This window comes from Hypanus sabinus, chromosome 6 (assembly GCF_030144855.1).
Source record: "Hypanus sabinus isolate sHypSab1 chromosome 6, sHypSab1.hap1, whole genome shotgun sequence".
In the NCBI taxonomy this organism is placed as follows: Eukaryota; Metazoa; Chordata; class Chondrichthyes; order Myliobatiformes; family Dasyatidae; genus Hypanus; species Hypanus sabinus.
In genome coordinates this window covers 154,376,108-154,393,017 of record NC_082711.1, presented here as the reverse complement: position 1 = coordinate 154,393,017, position 16,910 = coordinate 154,376,108, and the positions used below count along the sequence as shown (strand labels likewise).

Genomic DNA, 16,910 nt, shown 5'->3' with positions numbered 1-16,910 from the left:
CTAGTATATCTACCTCCACCACTGACTCAGGCAGTGCATTCCACGCACCAACCACTCTCTGAGTGAAAAACCTTCCTCTAATATCCCCCTTGAACTTCCCTCCCCTTACCTTAAAGCCAGAGGATCAGGATCAGGCTTGACTTTAATTGTCGACAGGGCCATTCCCAATTGTCTTTGAACAGAACAGCTCAGCAGGCCTATTAGAGGACTTTTGAATTAATCAGCCAGCCTAAGATTTAACAATCTTTTTAATGGAGTATTATAAACCAAATGTGTTTCTGTGATACTTTCACTTTTATATACTGCTTTTTATTTGTGATTTATTAAATTTAAATTTTGTATCCCATGAGATTCTCCAGATCATAAATCCAGGCTTCTAAAGAGTTAGTCCAATAATGTAACCAATATTTAATGGTTTCTTAGTATTGAAAGGTAGATGAAAGTTGATTAATGTGTAACTGTAACTCGGCAAAGACTTCAAAACTTTCTGGAGACAGGAAGGGAGAGATTTTATGGAAAAAAAGGAAAGATGTATGTGCCTATGATTTCAAATGTTGCGTTAAAAATGCATGATTTGGAAACTCAGTTAGCTAGCAACTATGTCTTACGTAAACAAAACCATTTGTAGGTTCTACCCTTAAGTATCAATCACATTGCTCACACTTTACTGCACCATTACTGAAAAAATATATATACATTATAAACAGCTGGTTATAATTCAGACTTAGCATGTCTTCCAGTCTTTATTTTCCAGCTGCCATTTTAATGCTTTCCTCTTCCTTGGGAGTATTCACTTATGTGCAAATTTAAAATAGATTAAAGACATCTTCTTTTAATAAATATGTGTTTTTGTTGAATTATATGTAAGCATCTCCACAGGAAAGATATTTTAAATTATATGTGGTTATTTTTCCCAGTCCCAAATAATAAGTTCATGTTGCATGCATTATTATGGAAACGTGTACGTGGATGCAACTTTCACAACCTCTTGTCATCCCAAAGTACTCTGTTGCTCATGAAATACTTTTGGAGTGTTTTAGAGAAAATGGTGACAAATTTGTCTATAGCACAATTCCAAAAGTAGCATTGTATCTATTTTGTGATGTTTTTGCAATAAATATTGCCAGAAACCTTGTGTAGTCCTTCTTTTCCATCTGGACATGGTGCTTCGAGCTCTTCTGCTTCTTTCATGATTTCATATATTTTCCAAAGGAAGAATCCTCTGGGGGTAGCAAGAGCAACTTGGGAAGTTGTGAGAGACCAATATGAAACTATAAACATAAGTTGTGTGCTGAAGTCTCTGGAGCTTAAACTTGTAATAGTTTAAATCAAAAATTTACACCTGAATGTAGGAGTAACAATAATATTGAAAAGACTGAATTTCTCTGTCTAGATTCTTGCCTGGTCTTTTGGGTTATTGTCTTGTATTGTAGAAAAATAAACTTTAACTGTTGGCTCCCCCTCTTAAGTAGTGGAAGAGGGGGAAGAAAATCTTAATAGTAATTCAAAATTTGAAGTTTTTTAAAATTTTTTCCAAATCAATTCCTGTTGCCTTTAAAAAAAAGACCATGAAGCTGCCAGATTATTATTATTAAAGTTCTTTTAAGAACCATTTTCAACATGTGGCTTCAGTTGCACAACAATGTAATTGTCTCTGAAATGGTGAAGCAAGTGATTCATTTACATCAATGCATTTCTTTGCCAAAATTTGTCTTATAAGTTATGTGCAAAAAATGCCAGCTTTTCCAGTGATATCCAGGCACTAAGAATGATCTTGGATAACACAAAGATTGGGAGCATAGTAGACGACAAGAAAGGCTATCAAACCTTGCAGCATGATCTTGACCACGTCGACTTCATTAACTTTGCCTCCAACTTTCACCCTGCCCTCAAATTTACCTGGTCCATTTCAGACACCTCCCTCCCCTTTCTTGATCTTTCTGTCTCCATCTCTGGAGACGGCCTATCTACTGATATCTACTATAAGCCTATAGACTCTCACAGCTACCTGGACTATTCCTCTTCCCACCCTGTCTCTTGCAAAAAGGCTATACCCTTCTCGCAATTCCTCCGTCTCCGCCTCATCTGCTCTCAGGATGAGGCTTTTCATTCCAGGATGAAGGAGATGTCTTCCTTTTTTAAACAAAGTGGCTTCCCTTCGTCCACCATCAACTCTGCTCTCAAACACATTTCTCCCATTTCCCGCACATCTGCCCTCACCCCATCCACCCGCCACCCCACTCGGGATAGGGTTCCCCTTGTCCTTAGCTACCACCCCACCAGCCTCCAGGTCCAATGTATAATTCTCCATAACTTCCGCCACCTCCAACGGGATCCCACCACCAAACACATTTTTCCCTCCCCCTCTCTTTCTGTTTTTCGCAGGGATCGCTCCCTACGCGACTCCCTTGTCCACTCGTCCCCCCCATCCCTTCCCACCGATCTCCCTCCTGGCACTTATCCTTGTAAACAGAACAAGTGCTACACCTGCCCTTACACTTCCTCCCTCACCACCATTCACGGCCCCAGACAGTCCTTCCAGGTGAGGCGACACCACCTATGAGTCGGCTGGTGTGGTATACTGCGTCCGGTGCTCCAGATGTGGCCTTTCATATATTGGTGAGACCCGATGCAGACTGGGAGACCGTTTCGCTAAACACCTACGCTCGGTCCGCCAGAAAAAGCAGGATCTTCCAGTGGCCGCACATTTTAATTCCACGTCCCATTCCCATTCTGATATGTCTATCCATGGCCTCCTCTATTGTCAAAATGAATCCAAACTCAGGTTGGAGGAACAACACCTTATAGACAATAGACAATAGGTGCAGAAGTAGACCATTCGGCCCCTCGAGTCTGCACCGCCATTCTGAGATCATGGCTGATCATTCACTATCAATACCCAGTCCCTGCCTTGTCCCTGTATCCCTTGTAGCCTCCAACCTGATGGCATGAACATTGACCTCTCTAACTTCCGTTAATGCCCTTCGTCCCCTTCTTACCCCATCCCTGACATATTTAGTTGTTTGCCTTTTCTCCATCTCCCTCTGGTGCTTCCCCCCCCCCCCCCTTCTTTCTCCTGAGGCCTCCCATCCCATGATCCTTTCCCTTCTCCAGCTCTGTATCGCTTTCGCCAATCACCTTTCCAGCTCTTAGCTTCATCCCACCCCCTCCGGTCTTCTCGTATCATTTTGCATTTCCCCCTCCCCCCACTACTTTCAAATCTCTTACTATCTTTCCTTTCGGTTAGTCCTGACGTAGGGTCTCGGCCCGAAACATCGACAGCGCCTCTCCCTATAGATGCTGCCTGGCCTGCTGTGTTCCACCAGCATTTTGTGTGTGTTGTTGTTTGAATTTCCAGCATCTGCAGATTTCCTCGTGTTTGCTCTTTAGATTCTGCAGATGCTAGAATTCCAGAGTAACACAAAAGAAATTGCTGGAGGAACTCAGTGGGTATGGAAAGGAGTAAAGAGTTGATGTTTCAGACCAAAGCCCTTCATCAGAACCGGAAAGGAAGGGGGAAGAAGCCAAAATAAAAAGGTGGGGGTGAAGGGAAAGTAGAAGTGAATCCAGGGGAAAAGTAGGTGGGTTGTGAAGGGGGGGAGGATGAAGTGAGAAGCTGGTAGGTAATAGGTGGAAAAGGTAAAGGGCCGAAGAAGAAAGAATCTGATAGAGGAAAATGGGGGAAAGGGAGGAAAGAGGAGCACCAGAGGGAAGTGACAGAGGTAAGGAGGGAGACAGAATGGGAATGGAAGAAGAGAGAAGGCAGAGCAGGAGGGAGAAATTATTTAAAGTTAGAGAAATCGATGTTCATGCTGTCAGGTTGGAGGCTACCCAGATGGAATTTGAGTGGTCATATCATGGCAGTAGAGCTGGCCATGGACTGACATTTTAGGAGTGGGAATGAGGATTAGAATTAAAATGATTGGCTACCGGAAAATCCTGCTTGTTGCAAAAGTGCTAGATGAAAAAAATAAGGTATGCATTGCAGTTTTGACTGTGTTAAATTGCTTATTTTTCACACTCAACCAGAATATAGCCCGTTCTTAATGATTGCTATGGCTTTACAAGTTTGGCTATTTAGCACTTTAATGTTAAAAGGTGTTTATGCAACTTAATCAGATTCTCGTCAGGCAAAGACATCAGTATTGGCTGGCCTGGAAAGAGTATCCTTGTTTCTAATACTATTCTCTGAGTAAATAAGAACTGATTTTAAATTTTGTTTATTGCAAGTCGAATATTTGCTATAACACAAATGTATTACTGTGTGAGTCACAACATATCTGCCTAAATTATGGGCTAAATATCCAAAAGTAATTAACTAAACGTATTTTAATTTGTGAGTGATAAGGCCAAATGTAGCAAATTCCATCTGAATAAAACATTGTTGGAAGTCAGAATATGACCAGAGCTTATTCTTTATATTGCACTTCTTGGAAAGATCGTGCATAAGCGTTTATCTGATGTGTAAGTGACAAGTACAAAAGAACTCTATATTAAAAAGCAATGAGGGACGAGTTTTATTATATAATGAAAGTAAATATGTACGGTAAAATAAAGATAATCATCACAATCATTTAGATAGATTGGATTGACAAATGTTAACAAATTTGAATACATCAACAGTACTCCTTTTATGCATGTGTGGCTTAAAGTCAGACTTGAGCTTTTCCCATATTGAGAAATCACCTTGGAATGCAGAGCAGAATTTCATTAATCACTCAAAATGGAGATTAAGTAGTCTCATGTTTCATGGCTGCCAGTATTAGAATGGCTGCCAAATATATACAAATAACAATAGCGATTGCCCTTCAGAAGTTATTTATTATGTGAAACATTTGAAATATTTTGATAGAAGATTGAACCTCATAATTGTGACAAATCATCAGATAGATTGTATGGATTAATTTAGCTTGAATGACTTAACTATGAAAAAATAGTTCTTCAATCATTTCATAGAGCATAAATGTTGTAGAGCACTGCAGTACAGAATCCCAAATCCTAAGTGTTTAACTGTGATGAAACTGCAATTTATTGGAAAAAATTGCCAAGCACCCCAACCTCCGACGACTCAGCCTAACACACCATCATCAGTGTGCTCGCTGTCTTCCCAAACTACACTTACATACATTATTTCTACTTTATATAGGCTGTGTATTTATCAGATCATTCCTGCTTTTACGATATGTTACTGTTATTTTAGGTTTTATGTGTTATTTGGCATCATTTGGTAAGTTATTTTTTGGGTCTGGGTACACTCACAAATTTTTCCCATATAAATAAATGGTAATTGCTTCATCTTACGACATTCCGGCTTACGAACTATTTCATAGGAACATTCTACCTTCGAATAGCAGGGGAAACCTGTAATAGTCTTGGTTCTGAATGTACTTGTCAAAGGGAGAGTGAACGTCGACTAGAATGATTCCAGCTTTACCATGTTACGTACCCCATAACTGGGTGTCTTACCAGCAAAGATAGAAGTGTCCGTTGGAGTCTGGTACTATTTTCAAAACAGTGTTTATTAGTAAAATATACAAATCAATATCAACAATGCAAATATACAGATAATACACGTTAGCAATACTAAACCTAAAAGTGTGGGTATAATAATAATCAATAATAAACAAGCTCTATCGTTGACTAGGGGATAATGAATTATCATGGGAAAGTATAAAGTTCAGTTCAGTTCATGTAGGCTGAGGTAGTTGTTGGTTCTTTTGTTGTAATTGTTGGAGAGAGAGAGCAAGAAAACAGTGACAGCTATTGTCTTGCAAACCTTCCTTTACGATCTTGATCCGTCGATGTGTTGTTGTGGCCATTCAGGTATGACCCCTCTGTCCCTTAGCTAGACCGTTCTTCTATGGTGGACTCGTTGCCCAGGCAAGGGTGGAGACACACACAAGCCCCCACCGGCCTCACTATAAACACTGTGAGTTCAAATTGACCGATCCTTCGTTCGGTCTCCGATGCCCCACACTTTTCTCGTGGGTTCCAATATTTAAACAGTGCTCACTAGTGTGTCTCTTGGTGCGTCTGAGGGGTGTTTCCCCAGACCTCACTTTTATCTCTGAACACGGGGTCTCAGGTGTCACTCAATTTTGAATGGCTTAGTCCATCAAACCAGCCCACTCCGGCTGTCCACTGAGGAATTTTAATGAACAGAATGGTACCAAGTAAACAGCCCTCTCCGGAGCCGTGAGTCTTACAGGAGTCATAATATGGTCTGTCTCCCCCCGGTGTTAACTCACCCTTGTCTGAAGCAAATGTTCCAGTCCCAGTATGTTTTGTTCCATCTCTTTCTCTCTCATTAACAGCCTGGCAACAGTAACGGTTTGTAATTCTCCCAGAGGAGGGGGACATGGACAACCTTGCACCCTTCTGCCCATCAGAGCTGTTCATCCTTCGTAACAACCATAAGGAGAGAGTAGGTAAATTGGGGCTCTGTTTTCGGGAGTTTAGAACGGGGTGGGCAAACTTTTTGACTTGTGGGCCACAAAAGGTTCTAAAATTTGACAGGGGGGCTGGACCAGGAGCAGATGGACGGAGGGTTTTGGTAATACACCTCATAAGAGAAAATAAAATATCATGGGATATGTAGAAAACATGTGCTTTAATTTCAATTGAAAATGAACAAATGCATTACAACAAAATATCTGTCTTTGAAGTCCCTTGGTATTTAGCTATTTATAAAAATGACTTTTAAAACACTGAAAATTAAATGAATAAAATACAGCTTTTTTTTAATAGTAACAGTTATTATTTTAAAGCACTGAAAATTCTGTTATCCTTCAAGATATTATCATCATCACTCTCCTCCTGACTGTCTTTATTTCAAAAACGGTAGGAGATGCAGGTCTACTTGTCCTGTTCCTTCTTATTCAATTGTCCCCTGTGCCAAAACTCAACAACGACCAGCACAAGGACAGAACAGTGAGAGCGCACCAGTATGTGGAGCGCGTTATTTGATCTGGAGTGCATTTTTTATTTTGAGAACGTACGTGCACCTGCGCACTACTCATGTCCATCACTTAACAGAAATGACATGTAACATGTAAGGCTTATTGAAAAGAATATTTTCAAATGCATTTTTTACATAACACAACGAAGAAACTTATTTTTAATTTCAGTGGGAACAGTGTTGTTGGTCTCCCTTTTTAGCCAGCGCATCAAAGTCTGGATTTAGTTTTGTTGTGGCAATTCTCAGGATGGATCTGAGGTGTTGGTCAGTTAACTTGGATCTGTGGCTGGCTTTGTTGATGTTCATGACGCTGAACGCCTGTTCACACAAATAGGTCGAGCCAAACAAAGAGTAAAGCGCAAATGTGGAGTAATACACTGCACCTCAACAAAGGTCAATGTATATAGAGTACGTCATCTATTGGGAAAACACCAGAATTGTGGGGAAAAAACGTTAACAAGGTTTATTAATAGAATTTCATCGTTCTGCGGGCTGGATTAAAAAGCTTAACGGGCCGCATATGGCCCCCGGGCCGTAGTTTGCCCATGCCTGGTTTAGAAGAATGAGGGGAGGTCTAATCAAAACATGGAAAATTTTTAAAGGGCTTGCTTTTTGAAAGGAGTTGAATCATTGTTTCCAGTAATTCTACAAGGGTCAATATGAGAGTTTGTGGTGACATAAAGGCAGTTGGAGTGCAGTGCTTTCTTGGCTTGTTTCACTTCATAGGTTAACTACCAGTTTTGATGCTTTTCCCAAATCAACAAACGTTATTTTCACTTCTCAGTTAGCAACCACATCCTCTGACAAATGTCTTGTGACAGCACCCTAAGCTCCTGTGGAAGCAGGGATTGGGGAAAATATCTCTTAAAAATTCCTTTAAACTCTTCATAGACTAACCCTGAAATGAAATATCCTGTGTTCCATTACATGGAATCAAAATGATTAATGACACACTAAGCAAGATTCTACTTTAGTAAAGTAACTGGCCCAAATGGCTGTTATAGAATATATGCGATAGTGGTAACCTGCCAGAGGATATTGAATTAACTTCTGGAATGTTAGGACATGAGATTACTTTGACAGTTTTTCCAATAAAAGGGGTTCTGCTGGCTTTAATAGCACCAGCTGTTGATCATCCTGTAAGTACAACAATTGAATTACTGTGAAGTTTAGAGTATGTAGGAGAGGGAGTGCATAGCCAGGTATGGAAGTTGGATAAGCTGACGGGGACTAGAGGATACCCCATATCTCATAAAGAAATGTTTTTAGCATTGCTCAAAGTCGGGCTCCTGGAGGAGCAGGTAGACGGCATCCCCATTCCCACTGTCTGTACAATGTGGAGGAAGTACTGTCCGGGCAAACAAGAGGGAGGCTGTTGAGGTGGAAGGATCATTCTTCAAGCCTCCCCAGCTGGCAAGGGCTGCTTTGGTCCTCTGCCAGATTTCTCTCATTCCATTCAGGATTCCCAGTATCCCGTGCTGGAGACATTGCAAATCGCTGTGTCTATGGTGTTGTGAAGGTGGGTACTTGCTGGGCACTGAATGACACTTACTGGATGTGCAGTTCCTAGGCCTATCCATGGTTTCCTCAGGGTGGTGTGGTTGATATGTGATGTTGTAGGAATGCCACCCCAGTGCCCTGGATGAGCAGCTTGCCCATGCTGGTTGGTAAGAGAGTTATTACAAAGGAAGGTAGGTTTTGAATGATAGCCTTTCACAGCATGGTGCGGCCAGGCTGTTCTGGGAACTGATTTTGATTACTTTACAAAGGAAGGTGGCACTTGTACTGTTATTGGTCGAGAAGGCTGCGCCTACGTTCCTGATGGATTGATTCACCTGGCTGATCGTATCGGAGAGTCGATGTATAAGATTGAGTGGGGGACCAGCTCATTAGCTACAACACTCCAGCGTGGGGCTGGCGGCTGGTGGACTACTGGAGTTACTGGGAGGTAACTATTGGGTTTACAGTATTGGGTATTTTGCTCTTGAGTTTTGCATGTAACTTAGTGAGTTCGCAAGAGTCTGAGGTTACTAGTCTGAGGGCTGGATCAATATTTTTGCGGCTTTCAAGGATTGGATTGTTTGTGGGGTGAGCTTGCCTTATTCTGATTGTCGGAGGTCCCTTCCATCGTGATTGATTAGTTTAGAAACTGCAGCTGCTTTACTCATTGGTTAGCTGTCTGGTGTCCAGTTCCAAATTCCTGGGTATATAGAGAGCACATGTGGGAAGTTCTCTTTCTTTCTTTGCTTAAGACAAGCAGTGCACGTAGCCATTGGGAAGGTATGCTTTAGACAATGTCTGTTGAATATTCAGCTTTATAGTTTCTGTAACTTTGGGGAACATGAATATTCAGTTGAATATTTGCAAACGACTTCTGTCTCATTTACCAGACCAGCGAACCTGATTCAACATTACAGGGTCTTCCCCACAGGCAAATAAAGACAGTTTAAGACCATGATCTCCCATGTCAGACACAGCACACAATGACGATGTACCTAATAAAGTTGTCACTACGTGTATATTATATGCTGCCATAATATATTGTAGAAGCTGTGAAGTGTATGTTTAAATATGCAGATGAAGTTAGTGAGTCATGAGAAGCAAAAATGTTACTTCCTTTGCCAAACATAATAACTTTAAGGAGAGGGGAAACATTGCCGCAAATTAAGTAAAACTGGAACGTTGACAAACTAACTATGAGAACTCTTCAAATGATAGAAAAAGTGAGAAGAAAGGCACAAAGAATTTATTGTGGTTTTGTCTGAAAAAGAACTGCCACGTGGTGTACATGCTTTCATTAGCACGTCACTTACCAGCTGTATTTGGAAGGTCTTTACTCATGATGGTTGTCCTGCCCCCAGTTCTTGCATTGTTTGCTGTCTTTATTATTTATTGATGGTTGTAAAGATAGGCAAACTAACTCTGTATATTTTGGCAGAAATTTAAAAATGATTCAGTTATAACAATAATTTGTATCACAACACCACTGCAAGATATGCTGAAAACTAGTTTAACAATATGAGCAAGGCACCCCAAGGGTTTGGACTATAAATTACTGGATTCTGATGACTTGCAGCTGCAAATTACAGCAATGGAGTGATGTGCAGGTTTTAAATCTTAGGTTGTTCTGTTACTGCTATTAACCTTTGTCAAGTCAAACTTGAGTTTCTAGAAAGTATTGGGACCTAGAGGCAAAAGAAAATAAAATTTAAAAGTAATAGCAAGAATCCACTGATAGACTGGATGGAACCCACTCCCTGAGTGCTGCTTCTGCCCGGAACATTGGGGGGGGAGGGGGGACGGCCCTGCAGCATCACAGCGGCAGTCCGGGAACAGCGTTGGAATCTGCGGTAAGATGCCGAACTTTAAATAACTTGAGAAACTGTTTCATGGAAAAGAGCACTGCTGTCGCTGTGTTTGGGTTAGTGCTAGCTTCGTCACAGAGATCATCACGCGCAGGTGCTTCTCAGAAATGGCGCAAGGCTTAAGAAGAGCTCGCAAACCTTCGGGAGGGTTCACCTGGTTTGAAAACATAATGGTCCATTAGAGAAACGGAGACCGTGCAGGTTGGAATTTGTCTACAAAGTCCGAGAGGCAGCCAGTTTTTTCAGCTTATGACTAATGACTGATGGAACTAACGGAACTATCAGTCCGTTAGTTACTTGCGAAAAATAAAAGGAGGAAAAAGGGAAAGTTGTTCGGTCATTGAGTGGAATCCGGTTAAGAAACCTTCGGGTAGGTGCATTCAATCCCTTTCAAGTGGGGAAGCTGCACATACATGTTCAAAGAAGAACAAGAACTTGACAACCTCTTAATTAATGTGAGTTAGCTGTGGCTTTTATAGTGCTGACGTACACAAGCAAACCCAGATTCTTCCACTAAATTGTACGAACTGTCCCAAGAACCAGGGGGTGGGGAGGTGTTGTCAATAAAAGATTATCCAAATTACCAGGGGGGTGGGGGTGTTGCATCCCTTAAAAATAACTTGTATTGCAATGTTCTGTAATGTGAAGCCAGTTCATCTGTGCATGTGTCAGGATTATCTTTTTCAGATAAATTCTGTGCCAATGAATTTTTTTTCTATATCTCAGTTTTTTGAGTCATGTTTGTCGAATTTTTGAGGGCATATTTCCCTAACTCAGTCAGCATTAACATTGGAGACACATGCACACAAAGAAACTGATATGGACTGATGTAACAACCTATCTTTAAAATCCTGGTGTACTTTTGGAAGCAATCAACAGGTAAATAAATAATTCACAGAAAATAAAATCAGAATCTCAAAATATTTTTCAGTCCTGACAAAGGGTCTTGGCTAGAAACGTCCGACAGTGTTTCTTCCTATAGATGCTGCCTGGCCTGCTGCGTTCCACCGGCATTTTGTGTGTGTTTTTCAAATATTTTTATTGCTTTCTCATTGAAAACTCCTGTCAAATCTCATGTAGCGTTTAACCTTTAAGGAGTGGGCCCAGTACCTCTCACCCAGCGCTCCACTCAGCCATCTATTATATCGCACAATAAGAACAACAGTTTGATGAGGTTTTATAATGGAAGTAAGAATTTACCTGAGTTTCATATTTCTATTCATTTATCTAATTGAGTTGATTCAGAATATTGTAACAATGTAGCTTGTAGATATTAAAAAATGTGACTTGTTGAATAAATGGAAAGGTGTAGCCCTGAATTACTGTCCAGGACAGTTTTATTTCTATTGATTAATTTTTGGAGGAATCTGGGCATCACCTGCATTTATTGTTCATCCTAAGCTGCCATTAGAAGGCAGTGCTGAGATTTTACAGGCCTTCTGGAGTAAGTGTTCCCTTAATGCTGTTGAGGAGGAAGTTCCAGGATTCTGACAAGGTGAATATGAAGAAGCTGCAAAATATTTCAAAATCTGCATGGCATGTGACTTGCAGGGAGGAGATCATGAAGGTGGTGATGTTCCAATGCCTCTGGAATCCTTGTTTTCCTTAGTGGGAGGGGTGATATTCTTCTTCATCGTTATTATGTGCTGTATCGTTTGATGTTAGGCGATCATGATCTCATGACCATGATTGTTCTTGACATTTTCTCTGCAGCAGTGGTTTGCCATTGGCACCTTCTGGGCATTGTCTTTACAAGATGGGTGACCCCAGCCATTATCAGTACTCTTCAGAGGTTATCTGCCTGGTGTCAGTGGTCACATAATCAGAACGTGATATGCACCAGCTGCTCATACAACCATCCATCATCTCCTCCCATGGCTTCACGTGACCCTGGTTGGGGTGGGGGGAGGGGAGAAGCTAAGCAGTTGTTACACGTTGCTCAAGGGTGGCCTACAGGCTATCTGAGGGAAGGAGCGCCTTGCATCTCCTTTGCTCGAGAAGTATCTCCACCTTGGAGATACTCCCCCCCGCCCCCCCCAATCCTGGAAGGTTCCTCAGTGAGTAATGCAGTGCATTTTGTAGAAGGGACACTGTAGCCACTCCACATCCAAAACATTGTCCTGACAAACCCCTGAAGTGATAAACTGGGGTTGGAATAATTGAATTGCAACAACTACAGCAATTGCCTTCAGTCATCTATGATCCCAACTACTGCAATGTTTTCCCTCAATGCTCATTAACTTCAGTCTTATCAGGTCTCTTTCATACCACTCTATTATATGTGGCTTTGGTCTAGAGGAGTTACCTATTCACCTTTGGAATTCACTTCTTGAGTCCACTTTTGGACCAAGACCGATTATGTCAATAATGGAATAGACCTAATGAACCCCAGCTGGACATCATTGAGCAGATTATTGGTGAATATGTGAGGCTTGATAGCACCTCAGTCTCCTGGCTGATAATCTGGAATAGACTGATTAATAATTAATCAAATTCCTTTTGTCCTGGTTTTGTGCACAGGACATACCTGGGTAATTTTCCTGTACAGTTTTTAGGCACCTTTAGTTTCTATACATACATAGCGTGTAAAATATCTTTAGGTTCTTGAACACTCCTACTCTTTTTTTTATTTAACAAAATAATTTTATGTATAAAGTATATTTCATGTAAAGAATTTTATGGGCTGTATGTCCAAAATTTCATCCGACTTTGGAGGGGAAGTACATTTATTGTTATTAAAATGAGTTAAAGCATGTCTATTAGAATATTCACCATAATTATGACTGTCAATAACCATATATGCCTTTCTATTTGCCTTTTGAGGAATCAGCTTTGCAAAACTATGTTTTCAATTTTTGGAATTTATATTTAAATATTGGAGAGTTAGAATTGTTGAAAGTCTGAGTAAATTCTATTGTGATACTGACTTTTATTGTCCATTCTTTAGGGCAGAAAAACTTCAGCTCTTGAATCACAGGCCATTGACTGCTGTGGAGATACAGTTGGTAGGTTACATTTCATCAAAAAAAATTGGAAAAGCACAAAGTTACATCAAATTGAGTAAATCATACCATTGGCCACCAACAATCAAGCACACATTTTGGAAATGTGTAAATAAGTGAGCCACATAATGTATTCTTGAATCACAAAACACTGGATGGGTCAGTCTTTTATATAAGAATTGGGAGTAGTGATAGGCCACTCAGCTTCTCCAACCTGCCATGTCATCCATGTTCAAGGCTGATATGCCTGTAACTTCAAAAGATTGTGAAAATCCCTCTTCCAGACCCACAAGAAAGAACAACATCCCTCTCATTGGCTAACATACATTCCAAAGTCCCCTTAATCTCTAGTCATAACCAAAACATTACTGCTACAGAGAAACCATTACCTTAGCCTTAGCAGTGAAACATTACAGAGAGGCCATTACATTAGCTTTGAAACCTTACAACGAGTTACACGTATATCCAAAGGCTTGGTCCCTACATCTGTGGCAATGAATTTTACAAATTCACCATCCTTTGGTCAAAGAAATTCTTCCATCTTTGTTCCAAAGGGACATTGTATTGTGAGACTATGCCCTCGGGTCCTAGATTCTCTCACTACTGGAAACATCCTCTCCATATCCACTCCATCTAGGTCTTTCAGGAGTTTTCAATGAGATCCCCATCATTCTTCTAAATACCACAAGTTCAGAGACATCAAGTGTCCTTCATAAGCTAACTCTTTCATTCCTGGAATCATCCTCTCGAACCTCCTTTGGACCCTTTCCAATGTCAGCACATCTTTTCTTAGGGGCCCAAAACTGCTCACAATACTCCAAATGTTGTCTGACCAATGTCTTAGAAAGCCTTAGCATTCCTTCCTTGCTTATATCAATAATCTATTTGTCCCTGCCTTGAAAATGTTCAAAGACTGTGTTTTGAAAATGAGTTACAAAATTTACAATTCTCTGAAAGAGAAAAATAAACACTTCAGCTGTGTTTTAAATAGATAACCCCTTATTTTTAATCAGTGAATACATTCTCTCACAAGTGGAAACATTCTCTGAAAATCCACCCTGTCAAGACCCCTTAAGCTCTTATTGAAAACAGATTAGTTTTTCTAACCTTCTTGCTCAGCCTTATCCTTGTTTTCTTCATGTGCCCTTTTTAAACATGCAAGTTTTGTTTTGTTTTTAAAGGACAGTCTATATCTGAAATAGGGCTCCATCTTCCCATTTTACACATACAGACAAACATACCTATAAATTAGTTCCAGCATTTATCAATTTAAACAATAAGACCATAAGACATGGGAGCAGATTTAGGCCATTTGACCCATTGAGTCTGCTCCACCATTCCATCACGGTTGATATATTATCTCTCTCAACCCCGTTCTCCTGCCTTCTTCCCCTTTGATGCTGTTACTAATCAAGAACCTATAAAAATTGAAATATGCTTTAAATATACTCAATGACTTTGCCTCCGCTGCTGTCCATGGCAATGAATTCCACAAATTCACCACTCTCTGGCTAAAGAAATTCATCCTCATCTCAGTTCTAAATGGATGTCCCTCTAATCTGTGGCTGTGCCATCTGTTCCTAGACTCACCCACTATAGGAAACATCTTCTCCATATCCACTCTATCTAGGCCTTTCAGTATTCATTAGGTTTCATAGAGATTCCCCTCCCCTTCTAAACTCCTGTGAGCACAGGGCCACAGCCATCAAATGCTCCTCATACATTAACTCCTTCATTCACGGAATCATTCTTCTGAAATTCCTCTGGACCATCTCCAATGTCAGCACATCTTTTCTTGATAAGGGGCCCAAAACTGCTCACAATACTCCAAGTGCAGTTTGACCAATGCCTTATAAAACATCAGTATTACGTTTTTGCTCGTATATTCTAGTCCTCTGGAAATGAACGCTAACATTGCATTTGCTTTCCTTACCACCGACTCAACTTGCAAATTAACCTTTAGGGAATCCCATGCGAGGACTCCCAAGTCCTTTTGCACCTCTGGATTTTGAATTTTCTTCCCATTTAGAAAATAATCCATGCCTTTATTACTTCTTCCAAAGTGCATGACCATACACTTCCCTTCATTATATTCCACTTCTTTGTCCATTCTCCCAATATGTCCAAGTCATTTTGCAGACTTTATGCCTCCTTCTTCATTTTATGCTTTTATCACTACCTCTGAATAATGTTACCCTCCTAGAAGTTATGTTTCTAACTTCATGATTTCCAACTATATTTTATTCAGTGATCATCTATGTTATTCTTTTCCCAGTCTGTCCGTTTGCCAAGATCTCCTTTTACTGCCACATTTTCTTTCTCCACACCTGCTTTGAGTTTGAATCTATTTTCAATAAACTCAAAATCAAATTGTGATATTCAATCCATTCGTTTTTTATTTGCAATCAGCCCCCATTGTTCATGTGCATTTCACATATGCTCCTGACATCTGTTTTCAGCTTCATAAGCTCACTTGGACCACGTATGTCCTAGTCCCTCTTTCCACATAATTCTTTAGGCCATCCATAAATCTCTCCAAAAAATGTTGACTTTGCAAGTGGTTTATGCTCCTTTGGATTTCTGTTAGTTTCTTAAAACCACTTTCTTTTGTTCTCTTCTGACAGTCCTGTCAACTCTGTTATCTGTGTTCTCCCTTTTGTATAATTTCACAAAGTGTTCTGCACTAAAACAAGCATCTACCCAAATAGTGGCTGGCTCTGAATGATCTCAAATTCATCCACCCCTCCATCCTCATTCTCTCACCAGGCTCCAAAGTCAACGGGGTGTTGAATTTGCCAAAAGGATCCATCTGTGAATTTGATCTCATCACTAAGTTTCTCTCCAATATTTTTAGTTCCATCTCTGGCTTCATTGTGGCATTTGTTGAAAAGTGAGTGTTTCGTCAAAAGACTAAAGAACAGTCTGAGTCTAAATGGCAACTGTCTGATTCTAGCTTTCTCTGTGAAACAGGCTGACGTTCTTGAACACAAAAGCAATATATTATTTTCCCCAGTGCTTCAGACTCATAGTTCCCACTCTATACTGACTATTGCTGATTCTCCCTTCCTCCCCAAATGTGCAATCAGGATTTCTCTGGAATACCAATAGTTGCAATCTGCCCCTATTACATAGTACTCTTCTCCCTAACTAACCTGAACACCACTGCCACATTCTTTTGTCCAAAACTGATCCCTCCCTTTCTGATCACCTAATGAGTTGACCGAGCCAGACTCAATCATTCGCATCCACCAATATCTAAGCTGTTTTCAGCCTAAGCGCCTTATTTAATTCCCTTTATTTCCTCCAGACCATATCTGCATGATGTAGTACAAACCTGGGTAGATCTCAGCCCTGGTTTTCCATGACAGAAAATCAGGAGCATTCTTTGCTCCATTCCAGCTGGTGCCTACAATTTGAATTTTTCCTCTGTTGGATTGGTTTAGGGAATATCTGTATTTATTCCCATCACACCTTTACCTTTCACAAATTCATCTATTTCTCTGCTGTACCTTTCTCTGACCACACTCAGCTTCTCTGGCTAACTAGTTGGTTGCCTCTTTTACACCACCCCATGATCAATTTCTT

General features: G+C 40.5%; 1 protein-coding gene across 1 annotated transcript in view; it reads left to right on the top strand.

The window, feature by feature from the left end:
- crcp (calcitonin gene-related peptide-receptor component protein) overlaps window positions 1-16,910 on the top strand; it is a 65,002-nt gene that overhangs the window by 45,848 nt on the left and 2,244 nt on the right. Inside the window, exon 5 of the mRNA XM_059973236.1 lies at window positions 13,271-13,328. Within this exon, the coding sequence (XP_059829219.1) occupies window positions 13,271-13,328 (58 nt within the window). The remainder of the gene's footprint in view (window positions 1-13,270; window positions 13,329-16,910) is intronic.